The sequence below is a fragment of the Mixophyes fleayi genome, chromosome 2, assembly GCF_038048845.1.
Source record: "Mixophyes fleayi isolate aMixFle1 chromosome 2, aMixFle1.hap1, whole genome shotgun sequence".
NCBI classification, from domain to species: domain Eukaryota; kingdom Metazoa; phylum Chordata; class Amphibia; order Anura; family Limnodynastidae; genus Mixophyes; species Mixophyes fleayi.
This window is the reverse complement of record NC_134403.1, coordinates 35,884,023-35,900,693: the sequence shown is the minus strand read 5'-3', so window position 1 is coordinate 35,900,693 and position 16,671 is coordinate 35,884,023. Positions and strand designations below refer to the sequence as shown.

At 40.0% G+C, this 16,671-nt stretch overlaps 1 protein-coding gene across 1 annotated transcript in view; it reads right to left on the bottom strand.

Moving 5' to 3' along the window:
* Nucleotides 1-16,671, bottom strand: part of DYNC2H1 (dynein cytoplasmic 2 heavy chain 1) — a 350,876-nt gene that overhangs the window by 286,845 nt on the left and 47,360 nt on the right. Inside the window, exons 17-20 of the mRNA XM_075198801.1 lie at nt 13,960-14,099; nt 13,641-13,869; nt 12,104-12,231; nt 11,103-11,218 (exon numbers count right to left, since the gene is read on the bottom strand). Coding sequence (XP_075054902.1) covers nt 11,103-11,218; nt 12,104-12,231; nt 13,641-13,869; nt 13,960-14,099 — 613 coding nt within the window. The remainder of the gene's footprint in view (nt 1-11,102; nt 11,219-12,103; nt 12,232-13,640; nt 13,870-13,959; nt 14,100-16,671) is intronic.

Genomic DNA, 16,671 nt, shown 5'->3' with positions numbered 1-16,671 from the left:
TCGTGTGAGTAGGGTAGATGGGAGAAGTGTAGGTGTGAGGGTGCATTAATGTGAGTAGTATAGATGGAAGAAGGGTAGGTGTGAAGGTGCATTAATGTGAGTAGTATAGATGGGAGTAGGGTAAACTCTAATAAAGAGATTGGTTTCAAGGGAATGTTTAGACTTTAGAAGGTTGGGGGAGAGTGTGATCAGATGTGGTAGGGAATTGGAATGGGAGAAGACCTGTAGGTGAATCTCAGAGGCAAAGTGAGGTGCACACTGACCTTTTAGTGTGGCCAGAAGACAACTGCATAGATGGCCCACTAGCCACATTAAGCCACAAGTCTGCTAATAAGTCAGATATATTAATGCAGATATTACAGAGTGTGTAGTCATTTTTACAGAAAATTATCAGGATACATTTCTCGTGACTAAGTCATTAATTTCAGTATCTGCCACCTAGGAATTTAAACTGTGGAGGAGCAATCAGTAGAGGCACAAATACCATGCAGCATGCACAACGTGTCTGGTAAATGTCATTATGTCAATTACACAATGATTATCTTGTGAGGTAGTGGCATTACCATCTCACAAAAATTAGCAACAGGCACTTAATAAAATGTTTTGGATATTTTTTGGTTTTTTTTTTTTAAGGAAAATGAGACAACACAAATAGATACAACATAAATTTGTTTATCCCACTCAGTATTAACACTCTTCTAGCTCAATGACGTGCAACAGGTTGCCCTAGCCCTCCGAGCTCTCACCTGCTGCCATTTGTTTGTTATGACTTGTAACACTTGTTTTAAATGCCCGCTGATATGTTATTACAAACTGAAACTTATGTGAAAAAGATGGAGTAGTTGTCTAGTCTAATTGTTATTGAACGTTATAGAACCTCACCATGAGGTATTCATGGCACTAGGACCGGTCACATGGTTTACAAGACAATCACTTGGTTGTATGAGGGGGGACAGGAGTTGGAACTTAAATACTTAAACTGTTAATGTAACTGTTGACAGAAGCTCCTCCCCTCTACATCCCCTGTAGCACCTCCGTGTTATTTAAGTGTCCATATGGCTTATTTTTAGCTGCTCTGCAGCTATTTCTGTAGGTTTTATTTTTCTTTCATTTGATTCATTTATTAGTGATTTGTAATGTGTGCATTGTTTGACAGGCATAATCTGCTGAGGGAATTAATCTCCACAGACAGGCTTAGTAGATGTACAGATGAGTGCCAGTGGCTCGCACAGAAAGTACATTATTGCTCTGGCTGTTTCCTATAGTTACAGTGACTATCACTGCAGTAAACTATTATTATGAAGCTCACTATCCGGCACTGCCGTTGGTGTCATAGAGCGCAGCAATGTGAAGATGCAGCAGCCATATCTGCACTCATACCAAATCCCCCTCTTAAAATAGGAGAGGGGCACTCGAAAAAAATCATTATTAAGCTGACTGTCTGGCGCTGCCATCAGTGGCATAGAGCACCACAATGTTAAGATGCAGCAGCCATATCGGTGCTCATACCAAGTTCCCCTCTCAACATAGGAGAAGGGCACTTGGAAACATCAGTGCCATGGAAGGATAAAACAGGCACTAAAGAGACAAGGAGGAGCCTCATCAGAGGACTTGGCATATTCCTAAGGCGGGAAAACAAGCTACTGTGTCAGCAGCACACTCCTGAGAGGATTTTTTAAGGAGTGTATTCTATTATCCTTACTGACAAGATTCTCTCCTCCTGACTGTACTTTAACCATACTTGCCAACTCTCCAGGGATGTCCAGGAGACTCCCGCATTTCGCAAGAGTCTCACGGACTCCCGGGAGAGTGTGGCAATCTCCTGCATCTGCCCACTTCCTATTGAAGTGGGCAGAATTAGGTCCAAAACGGCGCGATTCACCGGGAATCGCAGCGTTTGAGCCCGCTACTGGCTGTAAAATTACGCGTTTGTATCATTACGTCATGGGGGCGGGTCCAAAATGACACAAATTTTGGAGCCCCGCTACCCCATCACGGCCACCTCCCCCGGCAGGCTGCCAGAAAACAACTTTAAAAAGTTGGTAAGTATGACTTTAACTATCCAAGAATGATAAGTACATTGTTGAATTCTTGTATTACTGTCTACTGGTGTAAACTGTATTTACATGACTATATATATATATATATATATATATATATATATATATATATATTTATATATTAAACTGTATTACACATGGTTTTTATAACTTGCAAGTACTATTATACACATGTTGTGGTTAAAAACTGAGGAAGAACATGTCATTTTCATATAGGACTGTTCCCCCTTCACAAATTGGTATGTACCTTGGAGCCAGTTCAGGAGAAGTGACAGTTGGAGACAATTGAAGAAACTCCTGAGGAGTTTAACCTCACAGACACTGATCAGCAGTATATACTGTGTGTGACTGACAGTCTGCTCTCTATCTGCTGCTACTGATCATCAGTTCATACTGTGTGTGACTGACAGGCTGCTCTCTATCTGCTGCTACTGATCATCAGTATATACTGTGTGTGACTGAAAGGATGCTCTCTATCTGCGGGTACTAATCAGCAGTATATACTGTGTGTGACTGACAGGATGCTCTCTATCTGCGGGTACTAATCAGCAGTATATACTGTGTGTGACTGACAGGCTGCTCTCTATCTGCGGGTACTAATCAGCAGTATATACTGTGTGTGACTGACAGGCTGCTCTCTATCTGCTGCTACTGATCATCAGTATATACTGTGTGTGACTGACAGGCTGCTCTCTATCTGCGGGTACTAATCAGCAGTATATACTGTGTGTGACTGACAGGCTGCTCTCTATCTGCTGCTACTGATCATCAGTATATACTGTGTGTGACTGACAGGATGCTCTCTATCTGCGGGTACTAATCAGCAGTATATACTGTGTGTGACTGACAGGATGCTCTCTATCTGCGGGTACTAATCAGCAGTATATACTGTGTGTGACTGACAGGCTGCTCTCTATCTGCTGCTACTGATCATCAGTATATACTGTGTGTGACTGACAGGATGCTCTCTATCTGCGGGTACTAATCAGCAGTATATACTGTGTGTGACTGACAGGATGCTCTCTATCTGCGGGTACTAATCAGCAGTATATACTGTGTGTGACTGACAGGCTGCTCTCTATCTGCGGGTACTAATCAGCAGTATATACTGTGTGTGACTGACAGGCTGCTCTCTATCTGCTGCTACTGATCAGCAGTATATACTGTGTGTGACTGACAGGCTGCTCTCTATCTGCTGCTACTGATCAGCAGTATATACTGTGTGTGACTGACAGGCTGCTCTCTATTCTATTCCTATTAGCGAAACAATTAAAAAATTAAAAAAAAATGTGAATGAACTATTGAACCTATATGAAATCGTTCTGTTAAAAATAGCAGATCTACTGCTATGCCACGTAGCTGCTTATTGAAATGTATACATGGAAGTAACTTCTCTTCTTGTTATTTAACTCCTCTAATTATAGATCGCTAGAAATGCACTAAATCTATAGTAACACCAATGCAACGGAAAGTAATGTATCAAAAAATGCTTCTCATTTATAATGATATATCTTGGGGTCTATTTTCTATAAGTACTGAGGGCAAATGGGGGGGGTCATAGTAGATTACTCTCCTAACAAAATTATATCAAGTCCAATCCCAGATTCCCATACCAGAATAATTTAGGAACTATCTGCATCACTGTCCTCTTTGGACTTAGCTAATAAGCACTGCTGTTATGAATCAATATAAATATATATATATATATATATATATATATATATATATATACACACACACACACACACACACACATGTATATATAATCTCTATCTTACACACTGAGCATTCTTTTTTATAACAGTTCCATTAGGCTATTCTGGAGTAGCATTAGTGTATATAACTAGTAGCGCTGATACCAGAACTTAATCAGCTGATCCTAGCTAAAGGCAGTGAACGAATGTTACTATCTGCATTATGTCATGCTTATAATGGTGCCTCAGAGTCTGATTATATAGACACTGTTACCCGTTTCTTAGCTATAAGATGATTGCCAGTTAATGTGGTCTCTGCTACTTGAAAAAAATCTGCTACTAAATAATAGGATGTTTGTGCATTTTTTATTCCATTTAAGAATTTAACATATTTAGAGTCAGCAGCATGCGTTGCTATACGGTGATGCGCTTTTCGCTAATGGCTTTTTCTAAGACAAGCCGAGGCAACCTTCTAACCGGTCATTTATGCAGATAGCTACGCCTATTAATGATGTAAGGCTTGGAAACGTTTACTAGCAACGGGCATTCCCAGTTGCAGATTGACATCCTATGTAGCCAATGGGAATCATTATCCCGATTACTTAGGTGATTATTGGTCAAGAGTCCTCTCCTCTGTATCCACATCATAGTAAACATTTTACACTGTGCAATGACTCAATCCCCGGATGATTGACTCCTCATTCCACAAATGAGCCTATATGTGCCAGGTAAGGTGGATCGTGATTGGCCCAAAGTACCCACTAACAAATAATTCATGCGATTTGCAGAATTTCTATCTCATCTTCATACTTGCACTAAAAGACTAATAAAGTGCTTACTTATAATGACTTGGTCCATAAATGTTATATTACCATCCAATGAAATAATCTAAATTATTTTTATACATTCCAAGGTAAGTATAATTATTGGTTTGAAATCATTTAACACTATGGAGTCTTCATTTTTACTAAGTGACAAGCCATCAATTGTTCACAGAAATATCTCATAAATCTAATCAAAGTGAGGACAGCTAATCTGCACTGTAATATGAAACCAGTAACATATATGCCATTATGAATTATAATTGTGAATTATTAGACTTTCTTGAGTCTAATAAATTACAAAATGTGAAAACAAAGAGTGCCGATATAACTAGAAAAAAACTTATATTTGACAAAATTTGATGGTGAAAGTGAATAATATATGAACGTATTGACATCCTTCTTATTGTGCTAAAGTGTTCAAAAATATAAACAAACATTTATAATTTATTCATAGTCCGTATAACTTTAAATTAAGTGTGTTTATTGAGATTGTGATAAGAGTAATTAAAATTCTTGCTTTTGAATTATGAAAGTGATTGGTTTAAGATTGTTTAGAAACCCATTAAAGCATCATAATCAGGGTGATCTAATATGTGTTATTATTATTAGATGTCATATAAAACTAAATTATAGTTAAAGTCATTTACCTTTACTGGTGATTAATGTAAAATGAACCTTTTAATGGCATGAGCATCTATAAATTTTATTCTAGAACACCTCACGTACTTATATTTACCCTTCTAAGTTGTCAAGACCTAAGTTTCCATTGTTCATACTGCTGAAACACCATGAAATTATTAAAGTCACTGAGACCATTGGGAGCCAGACTGTCCATGAGAAACTTTTTCCTTGTTTCCATCTTAAGGAGTTCCTGTTGGAGATCTCCTCTCAGTCCCAACACAATCTGTACCATGGCAATGGCCTGGAGTACCTTTGGATCACTATTATGGCATCTCATTGGTTTGAAATTTCCTTTATCTTTTTTTGCTCTCCTAATGTTGCCCACATGTTCCAAAATTCTTATCACAAAAGGTTTACTTGTCATACCTACATAGACTAGATTACATGGACACTTTAGACAATGGATAACATTCGGAGAGCTACAATTCAAGAATTGTTTCATTTTCCAAATTTTGGAATAACGATCCCTGTACTCCTTTACTTGTATCATGTACTATCATGTACTGACATGCATGGCATAGGCCACATTTGTAAAAGCCTTCTGGTTTGTTGGAAATTTTCTTCTCTAATTTTAAAACACTGTGGACAAAGTGATCTTTTTAGTTTTTAGACCTACGCCATGTCATGGATATACGATCATCCAAAACTTCTATGAAAATCCTCATCTGCCTTCAGGATGTTCAAATGTTTTTGAAAGATATTAGTTATTTGCTGCCGCTCGGAGCAAAAAGTTCCAATCATGGGTATTTTGCAGTCAACAGATCCCTCTTTTTTAGGAGCAGGATAGATAAAGGTTTTTCTTCCCCTTTGGTTAACAGAACTTTCAGCTTTTTTTAATAATTCTATTGCTGTAACCTCTACATTTTAGCCTAGATTTGAGTTCTCCTGATCTTAAGATAAATGTATAAATGTTTGAGCAGTTTCTTTGTGTTCTAAGTAGTTCTCCTTTCGTTATTCCCTGGATTACAACTGTACCAGCTGTACAACTTTAGGATACAGATCAACTAAACCCATTGACACCTTTAAGTCCCGAAAATCAAGAGAACAGTTTACAATCAAATATTTACTGACATGCGAGAGTCAGAATGTTATTTACTTACTTGAGTGTCCATGCGAGTTACAATACAGCGGGCGAACAATAAGGAAACTTAAAGTGCAGATTGGGGAACATATTCTAAATATTAAAAATGGATTCGCCCTACACAGCGTGTCAAATAAATTCACAGAGAAACACGATTGTAATCCGAAAGGATTGAAATTTGTGGCTCTCAGGTCAGTAAGTAAGAATTGGAGAGGGGGGACTTCTTAAGGAAAAATAAAAAGGGAAGAGGCAGCATGGATCTACAAGATGAAAATGTTACATCTCAGGGGACTAAATATAGATTTTGATGTAAAATCCCCATTAGGAACAAAATAATACCATCTACAGTGGAATTAATGGAGTGATTGTTAGATACATAAATAAGTAGGGGGGAGAGTAACTATGTAATGTGATATACCCAGCGTCGGACTGGCCTACCGGGGAGCTGGGGAATCCACCGATAGGCCCAGACACTGGTTAGCCATACCTCCGCCTGGGTCCGTTGTTCATTCAGAGTGAGAGCCAGGTGACACTGACAGCACTGCACTGTCATTGAAGTGCAGAGAGCCCAGACGCGACTGCGGCTCTCTGCACAATCGCCGTACAGACACAGTCATTGGTAGATGAGTAATGTCAAATGACTCATCTTGGAAGAAGAACCGCCCACGTTGGAGACCTATTTCCGCCCAGAGGAGCTACACAAAGAAGGCAGGAGCAACAGGAGCTATTGCTGATAAGGTTAGTAAAGTGCGCAGCGCTGCAGCACCTCAAACACATTACCTGTCTCCCCTCTCTTCCAAAGTCCTTTAAATGTGCCCTTTGGAATGCACGCTCTGTTTGTAACAAACTTACCTCCATTCATGATCTCTTCCTCTCAAAAAACCTCAACCTTCTGGCAATAACAGAAACATGGCTCATGCAATTAGGCACTGCCTCACCTGCAGCACTTTCACATGGTGGCCTCCAACTCACCCACACCTCCAGACCTGAAGGCAGACAAGGAGGTGGGGTTGGACTACTTCTCTACCCATAGTGCACGTTCACAGTTCTACCAAATGTCCCATCACTCACGTTCCCATCTTTTGAAGTACATGCTATTCGCATTTTTAATCCATTCTCTCTACGTGTTGCGGTGATCTATCGTCCCCCTGGAGCACACCAACAATTTATTGAGGATTTTTCTGCATGGCTCCCTCACTTCTTATCTTCAGATATCCCCACCATCATAATGGGTGATTTCAACATCTCCATTGATAACCCACCTTCCAAAGCTGCTTCCAAACTACTCTCGCTAACCTCCTCACTTGACCTCTCCCAGTGGATTGAATCATCTACTCATCAGGATGGCCATTGCCTTGATCTTGTTTTCTCTAGACTATGCTCACTTTCCAACTTTCTTAACACACCCTTCCCCCCTCTCGGATCATCACTTTATCAGCTACACTCTCACCCCAAGTGCTCTAACCGCTCTACTGTCTAACTCTACCAAACCTCCTCATAATCGCAGAAATCTTAACTCTATTAATATTCAACAATTTTCCACCTCTCTCCAACACCTTCTCTCCCCTATCTCTACATTCTCATCCCCTGAGATGGCAGTACCTCATTTTCACCAAACCTTAGCAATAGCCATTGATTAAGTGGCTCCAGTGACACTACATACTACACGTCGACTTCCGATGTCAGCTGTGGCACACTACAGCAACGCAAAATCTTCAAAAACTTTCCCGTAAAGCAGAACATCACTGGCGCAAAACTCGCACCTCTAATGACTTCTTCATATATACTTCTATCTACCGCTCCTATCGAAATGCTCTGGACACTTCAAAACAAACATACTTCCAATCTCTTATCTATGCTCAGGCTTCCAACCCCAAACGCCTTTTTAAGACATTTAAAGCTCTTCTCAATCCTCCCACCCAAACCCTCCGTCCACTATCAGTGCCCAGGATCTTGCTTCCTATTTAAAGGACAAGATTGATAAGATCAGACTAGAATTGGTATTCTCTTCCTTGACAAGCAATTGGTTCAATTCCTTCCCACCAACCTCTGACATACTCTCTTCATTTGACCCCACAAATGAAGAGGAAATTTCTACTCTCTTCTTATCCTCCTACTCTACCTCCTGTCCTCTTGATCCAATCCCCTCGCAAATTGGTAGATCCCTGTCTCCTGTGCTCATCTCACCTCTAACTAAAATCTGTAATCTCTCGCTCTCTACTGGCATCTTTCCATCACTATACAAGCATGCAGTGATTACTCCTATTCTAAAAAACAAGATTCCGACCCAAACTCTCTATCAAATTACCGTCCCATCTCTCAGCTGCCGTTCCCCTCCAAGCTTCTAGAGAGAATTGCCTACACTCGTCTCACACGCTTCCTTTCCGCAAACAACCTGTTGGATCCTCTTCAGTCTGGCTTTCGTTCTCAACACTATAGAGACTGCATTGACTAAGGTTGTCAATGATCTAATCACTGCTAAAACTAAACGCCATCACTCACTCCTAATTCTCCTGTATCTCTCGGCTGCATTTGACACCGTTGACCACTCTCTTCTCATACAAACGCTGCAATCCCTAGGGCTTCAAGACACTGTTCTATCCTGGTTCTCTACCATCCCTTTCTAATCGCTCTTTCACTGTTAATTTCTCTGGGGCCACCTCTGCTCCTCTTCCTTTATCATTTGGAGTACCGCAAGGGTCAGTGCTCTGCTGTTCTCTATCTATTCCGCTTCTCTTGGAAATCTAATAAGTTCCTTTGGATTTCAGTATCATCTCTATGCGGATGATACCCAAATTTATCTATCCTCTCCTGATATCTCGACATCTGTGTTGTCCCGTGTAACTGACTGTCTTTCTGCCATTTCATCTTGGATGTCCTCTCGCCAACTCAAACTTAATCTTTCTAAAACAGAGTTAATAATATTCCCACCCACCAACAAGAGCATACCTGACATTTCTATCTCTGTTGATAACATGACCATAAAGCCCACCCCACAAGCTCGCTGCCTAGGTGTAATCCTTGACTCACACCTATCCTTTGTTCCCCACATTGACTCTATATCTAAATCATGTTCCATACATCTCAAAAACATTTCCAGAATTCGCACATATCTCACACAAGACACTGCAAAAACATTAATTCATGCACTTATCATCTCCCGCATTGACTATTGCAATTCCCTCCTTACTGGCCTTCCCAAAAACAGACTCAAACCCCTACAATCTATTTTGCACGCTGCGGCAAGATTGATTTTCCTTGCAAATCATTATTCCTCTGTTGAATCACTCTGTATGTCTCTACACTGGTTGCCTGTTTTCTTCCGAATCCAATATAAAATACTCTTACTAACCTACAAAGCCATCAACAAAGCTGCACCAACATACATCTCCTCTCGTCACAAAATATCTCCCAACTCGGCAACTCCGTTCTGCACAAGATCTGCGTCTCTCATCCACACTCATTACATCCTCCCATTCCCGGTTACAGGACTTTTTCCTGGCTGCACCCACTCTATGGAATTCTCTCCCTCGCACAATAAGACTTTCCTCTAGTCTACAAGCTTTCAAGCGTTCTCTGAAAACCTACCTCTTCAGACAAGCTTATAATATTCCTCAACCACCCTCTTAACCTCACTACACTACCCTATTACCACCTGTTATACAGCTACCCCTTGACCTACATTGTTATGTGACAGGATCATTTAGCTTATGAGTCACTTTTACCTTTGCAGTCTGGCTGGGTCGACTGCAATGTAGGCTTAACCTCATGTGTCAAACTCCCATTGTCCAATAGATTATAAGCTTGCAAGCAGGGCCTTCTCGCCTATTTGTCTGTTTTACCCAGTTTGTTTATTAGTTTACTTTGTTTGTCCCCAATTGTAAAGCGCTACGGAATATGTTGGCGCTATATAAATAAATGACGATGATGATGTCAAATGACTCATCTTGGAAGAAGAACCGCCCACGTTGGAGACCTATTTCCGCCCAGAGGAGCTACACGAAGAATGCAGGAGCAACAGGAGCCATTGCTGATAAGGTTAGTAAAGCGCGCAGCGCTGCAGCAGCGAGCAGCCTGTCATTTTGGGGGAGAGGGGAGAGAAACAAAATGTGGCATGAGAGATGAGTGCAATAAGGGCATGAGAAATGATGAGGGGCAATAAGGGCATGAGAGATGATGAGGGGCAATAAGGGCATTAGAGATGATATGGGGCAATAAGGGCATGAGAAATGAGGCATAAGGGCATGTGAGATGATGTATAAGGGCATGTGAACTCTTCTGAACCTTCACACTCTGTCATGGCAACATGACAGAGTATGAATGGGGGGACAAAAGCAGCATGGCACATGGTGAAGAGGGGCAAAAGCAGCGTGGCACAGGTTGATGAAGGGGGCCAGGAGAAGGGGAAGCAAAAACAGCATGGCAAAGCAGCATGGAGGGCGCAGTGTGATCATAAGGGGTTTGCAGAGGGGAGGAGCTTCTGTCAACACTTACATTGACGGTTTAATGAAGTATATAAGGTGCCAACTTCTGTGTCCCCTCATACAACCCCATGGTAGCAGTGTCCCCCAGATGGAATCAGAGAAAAAGATTTAACGTAAGTACAACAATCCTCCTTTTTATGTTTGCACTACAACATTTTCACACTGTAAAGTAGAATTATGATTCACTAAAATACAAAACATGAATGTGGTGCATGATGTAGCACTGAGTTTTGCATAGGTAAGTGGATTATATATTCAGACATATTTTTCTCACTTACCTTGGATAGATTTCTTTAGCGATATTAGAAGAGAGTCAAACAGCTTTTGAATGAGATCATCTATAACGGCCTTCACAGGATTGCAATTAATGGTCATGCAGTCAATCTTTATAACACTGGTAAAATGAAGGGAAGGCAAATAGTGCGGGGGCATTAATTCACATTAAACACCTCTGGTACATTTTCTACAGATCCCTAGGATGACTGAGAAAAACGGGGACACTTTAAATGTATTGGGTTTAAGATACATGTATTCAATTTCCTCCCTCTGTTATGCTGATGTTCTTTTGCCGGTTTTTCATCAGCACAATAATACAGATTATACACCTCTTACATTTTCTCTCTCAATACCTCACATACCCCCCACCAAATGTCCTCTAGCTCATTACCCCTCATTATCCCCATTTTATCTCTACAGATCAATGGCCACTAAAGAAAGGGTCACATTCACACAAAAGTTGAAAATAAAAACATTATCTTTTGACTTGCTCAGCACAGCGACATATATACAGGGACATATCTTCCGTCCTCGTTCCCTCACAATTTTATATTAACATTTTTGTAACTGATTAAGAGAGGCAAAGACAGAAAACGTATACATTGCACATACTCTTATTTGCGATAGATCAGATCTGTTTGGGGTAGTTTCAGATGAACCATCAGTGCTTATAAATGGAGATTTTTTTGTCCTAATTTAAAATACTCACTTTTGTTGACACTTTTCAACACAACAATATTTTATTAATGTCTTCCATGTCTTCTTCATTTGTCTTTATAACTGCATATTCTACTTTTTTTTAGTACTCAGTCCCTCTGAGCTGATGAAGAAGGACACATAAACATACAGCATATCACGCTGCTATAGTGTAGTACAGGCCATTTAGGGACCTGGTGCCCAGATAGAGACTACTCTATAAGGGCCCAATAAATGGAAAAGCTTATTAAGAGGACAAAAACTACATAAAGCAGCAGTAATGGAAAATGAAATAACAACAAAGTACCTTGGAAGCCGTTCAGCGTCTTTCCCCCGCATTTTAAGCGCTTTAAAGTTTTTTTCCCAGTCATTCACATCATGTAAATATTTTTCAATCAGGGCATCCACGTCTATTTGACCAATCACTACCCATTCCTGCCAACAGATCAGTAATGGTGACAATATGACTTTTTATTTTTCATGCACAGTTACACCAAAGATAGATGGGAAACAAGAAACTGTTTATGAGATGCAGAGTTCCCAGTTGGTGTATTTTAAAATGCAATGACATGTGAACAGAGAGGAGAGAGTGTCGGAGCAATCAGAGATCGCTACGGCTGCTGCATTTTCCATTCAAAGAAAATGAAATAACCATAACAGACACAAAACTACAATTTGCATTCCTGGTCAACTTCATTATAACAATAGCACTATAAATAGTAAATATTACAGATACCAGTAAATATTTACAGATATAGGCACTTACTTAACAATATGGCTTAACTAGCAACGCTGTAACCCATAGCAACCAATCGGATAATAGCTCTTAACTTTTATTAGTCTGATTACTGTAGACTGCTAACACCTCTTTGACGGCTATGTATTACAGTATATGTGTTCAGCGTGATTAGAGGAAGCAACTGGTCTATAAATTACTTAAGGCAACATTTGTTGTTGAAAAGCAGATTTATAATGGAACATGCAAAATACAAGATAATGATATTTATTTTGCATATGCAGAGAAATATTACTAAGAAAATAGTTAAAGAGAATTAGTACAGCGTTAAACCTATTACCGTCATTATGGTAAATTTAACCCGGCTTTCAGCTTGCAGCAAAAGCCGGCGTTGCATCTACCGTAATAACGGTATTTAAGCGCACTATTACCTTAATAACGGTAATAGTGCTCGGGCCGTGTTACTTTTTACAGTAACGCGGCCAATTGAATTCCCCCCTAGTATAGTCAAAAAGACTTTATATATTATATTTTTAAGGAACAAAATATACAACTGAATCTTTATAATAGAAGACATATTTAAGGCATGTAAGGCAATATAAGGCACATTTGCAGAGCTGTCAGTCCCTTATTACGGAAGGATATGCCACTTTAACAGTCGAGTATACCGGTCTGCTTCCAACACCTGACAGCTTAATATACTAATGCACATCATAAAATAATTATTTCCTTTTTCTGACAAGAAGATGTATTTACACAGAACTCTTGCCGATATCCACCGTGAAAAGTGTTTTTTTTTTTTTTACGTTGTAACTTAGAGTTTACATGTAAAACAAATTGCGACGGACGTGAGACAAATTTGTAACAATCGTAGAAAAATCCTTCAGATAGTATTGTGTACCTTGCTGTGTCATATACTTTATGTTATTGGCAACAACAATATAAAGTTGAGTCAGTCTGGGGATATATGGCAAATCCTTTACAATTAAACCACTTTAACCAAAGTGTTCTAAAACATTAACATCGGACAGCTCTGTAAATGTGTCGTACGTGTGCACTGTATAGTGCAGCTTTAAATACCAGACACCTATTGAAATGCAGTGCGCACCTTAAATCGATCCATGACAGCAGATAACCTTCTGAACAAATCCTCTGCTTTACTGAACACAGTGATGAAGCCATTTGCATTCCTCTCAGGCATCACAGAAAAGATTGGCTCTTCACCAGGTTCACTCAGTCCCCTGAACTGGTTCGGAATGGAAATAAACCTTTTCATATCCCTGTAATACTTGGCACGGATTTCTTCATAAGGGGGTTTAAACTGTAATCTTCCCTGCCTGTTAAAAAAATGTAAAAATGCCACCAATGAATATTATCACCATTATGTTCTATTGTGCATCTATTCCAGTAAATAAAAAGCTTCTTACTTAAATGTCAGATCAATAGCAATTTCTGGGAGATTTTCATTAAGTGCCTCTAGCCCCATTTGATACTGATGCTCAAGAGCCTTGTACAGCTGATGATCCCAATGCTGGCGCCAGGCCCTCATGTCACTGGACCGCATTCCCTAAAATCCAAAAGAAAGATATCGGCAAAGTTGTGCACATGCATACAGAAATGAAATAAGGCATTATAAAGCAAATGCGCATATGGAAAGCTCATGTTGTTTTTTTTAATTTAAAAGTTAATAACCTGTACTAACACCTAAAAATTCTTTAGTTAGTGGTGCATCATTCTATATATCTTTCGGCTCCCGTTATTAAAGGGCATATGCTCCACAGCTACAGCTAATCCAAATGGTGGCGGTCATAATTCCGACAATGGAAATGGCACTTGACCAAGCTGTCAGCACAATGGAAGTGTCGGCATTTAGCCTGCAGACATGTCCATGTCAACAGATTAAGTGCCGACATTTACACTGTCGGAATTAGGTACCCTACCCAATCCAAATATCTTTTCTAGGCACACTGCCTTCAGAACTCTACACATTCAAAATTCTCCAGGTGCCTTGGCCTGGATTCTACCCAGACCACTACACAGAGAGGCAGAGATTATCAGAAACGCTTGTAAGCTGCAAAACATAGAACATGTAACTAAGCAGGGTACTTTGTCTTAAAATTGATAACCCTGTAAAGACGAAAAAATTCCTTACACAGAAAATTAATTCCTTGTTTATCACTCATGATTAAACCAGGTGTCATGGTATGTGGGCGATATCACAAATTAAGGGTGTCTGCACAGGTTGTGGATTGGACCTACTGTACCACTAGTGGTTGACGCTGGTTTACCTAAAACTTGGAGTCTAATGGATGCCTGGTCTTCCCCAGGGACCCCAGCAAGGGGGTAATGGACAAGACATCCATAATTGGCACCTAGGTTTGCCCCGCTAGACAGCTGCTGATACAGAAAGGGGACAGAATCTATGTCAGGGACAGACCAAAGGTGAGGATGGGCAGCTCAGGTTCAATGTCCAAAAACGAGCCGAAGGTCAGGGTCACAGGCAGGTGGCATGGTCCGGAAACAGGCCAAGTGAGCAAAGGGTGATGAGACTCGTAATGTAGAATAATGTTCTAAAAGCTATGACAACTTGTTTCTCAGGCACTGCGCAGAGAACAAGTTTAAAGCAGCAGACTCAAACCCGTCATAAAACTGTACACTGCAGGTAAAAGGAAGAACCACCGAGCACGGTATATGCTAGTTCTCACCCTCTCAAACTAGGCTGCCTCCTATTCTGCAAAATTCCCATTCTCTCTTCTCAAACCTTTAGTGATCATTTATCTTTCCTTCAGACCTTTCCCTAAAACACATCTAATCAATTACCAAGAAGAGTTTGAAATATATTAAATTTGGGACTCCCAAGATTTCCTGGAGAAGACCATTTTATCTAGTCGATTGGAAAGGTTATAGGTCAGAGACAACAATATAAATGCTCTTTTCATCAAGAAGTTTCAGATTCATTTAACTGAAATTGGTTAGGAGATGCCTGGAGATTACCCATAAGAAAGGACACTTGGGAGTTTAATATTGAGAAGAGAGATATGGTAAACATGGGAATGTGCAGAGTAGGAGACAGAAAAAATCAAGGTCAACTCGTTCCAATATACCAAGACAGTAGTTTCAGTAAGAGTACTCTGAGTTTCATCTTTTTACTGGAGAGCCATAGGATATCTTTGAAATGCAAAAAATGTCCTGGTTAACAATGTCTGTCCACATATGTTTTATAACAAATTGAGGACCTAAGAAAAGACTCACAGGTCTCTTTCCAAACTTAGAAATTATGGTACCAACAGCAGAAACCACTAAAGGAAAGCAAGCTTGTACTGGAAGTATAGGATGAGTCCATAGATTAATAAATATAATTTTTGTGTTCCTATGCTGCCCAAGGGCATAAATTGACCCTGTCATCTTGACATGTGGAGATATAAGACCAGAGGTACTCTTTTAGCATTTGATTGACCCTATGTATTTGTTTGTGATAGTATGCAGAAAAAAGTCTGGTTTTACATCTAATCAGTTGCAGAAAGTCCTCCAAAGTTTGGAAACAAATTGCCATCCACAATCAGATACAATTTAAAGGGGAAAACTATAAAGTCAACCACAAAACAAAAATATTGTGAAGATCATAAAAGGTGTAAGATTAGAAATGAAATGAAATCAATGGACATATGAGTCTTTGGTTCTACCGGAGCAGGAAGAGGAAGAAGAGGGAGCACATTAGAACTTTGATTTGGGCACACATAGGACAGGCTGAGACACACCTGTCACATCTTTTTATAGATGGAGAGCACATGAAAGAGGGTGATCAATAAGAATCTTTTTAATTCCAGAATGTCCAGAAAACTTAAGTGTTGTTGGTCCAGATGAAAAGCTTAGGATGAAGATCTAAGGCTAGGAATATTTTCAGAGGAATTACTGAGGTACTTATGGGTGTAGCAGTCCAAATACAAGATGTATCTATTAAATGTGATGGCTACTGTAAAATGCAATGATCTAGAGGATGGAAGCATCGAGAAAGAGAATTCATGCTCAGAGGTCCACCAGCAGGATGTGTGGCTTGAGAAACGGATCCAGTATATGGTTGATGTCCCAAGTAGAGACTGTTGTCACAGGCTGGTGTATGATCCCTTGTGCCACCAGTA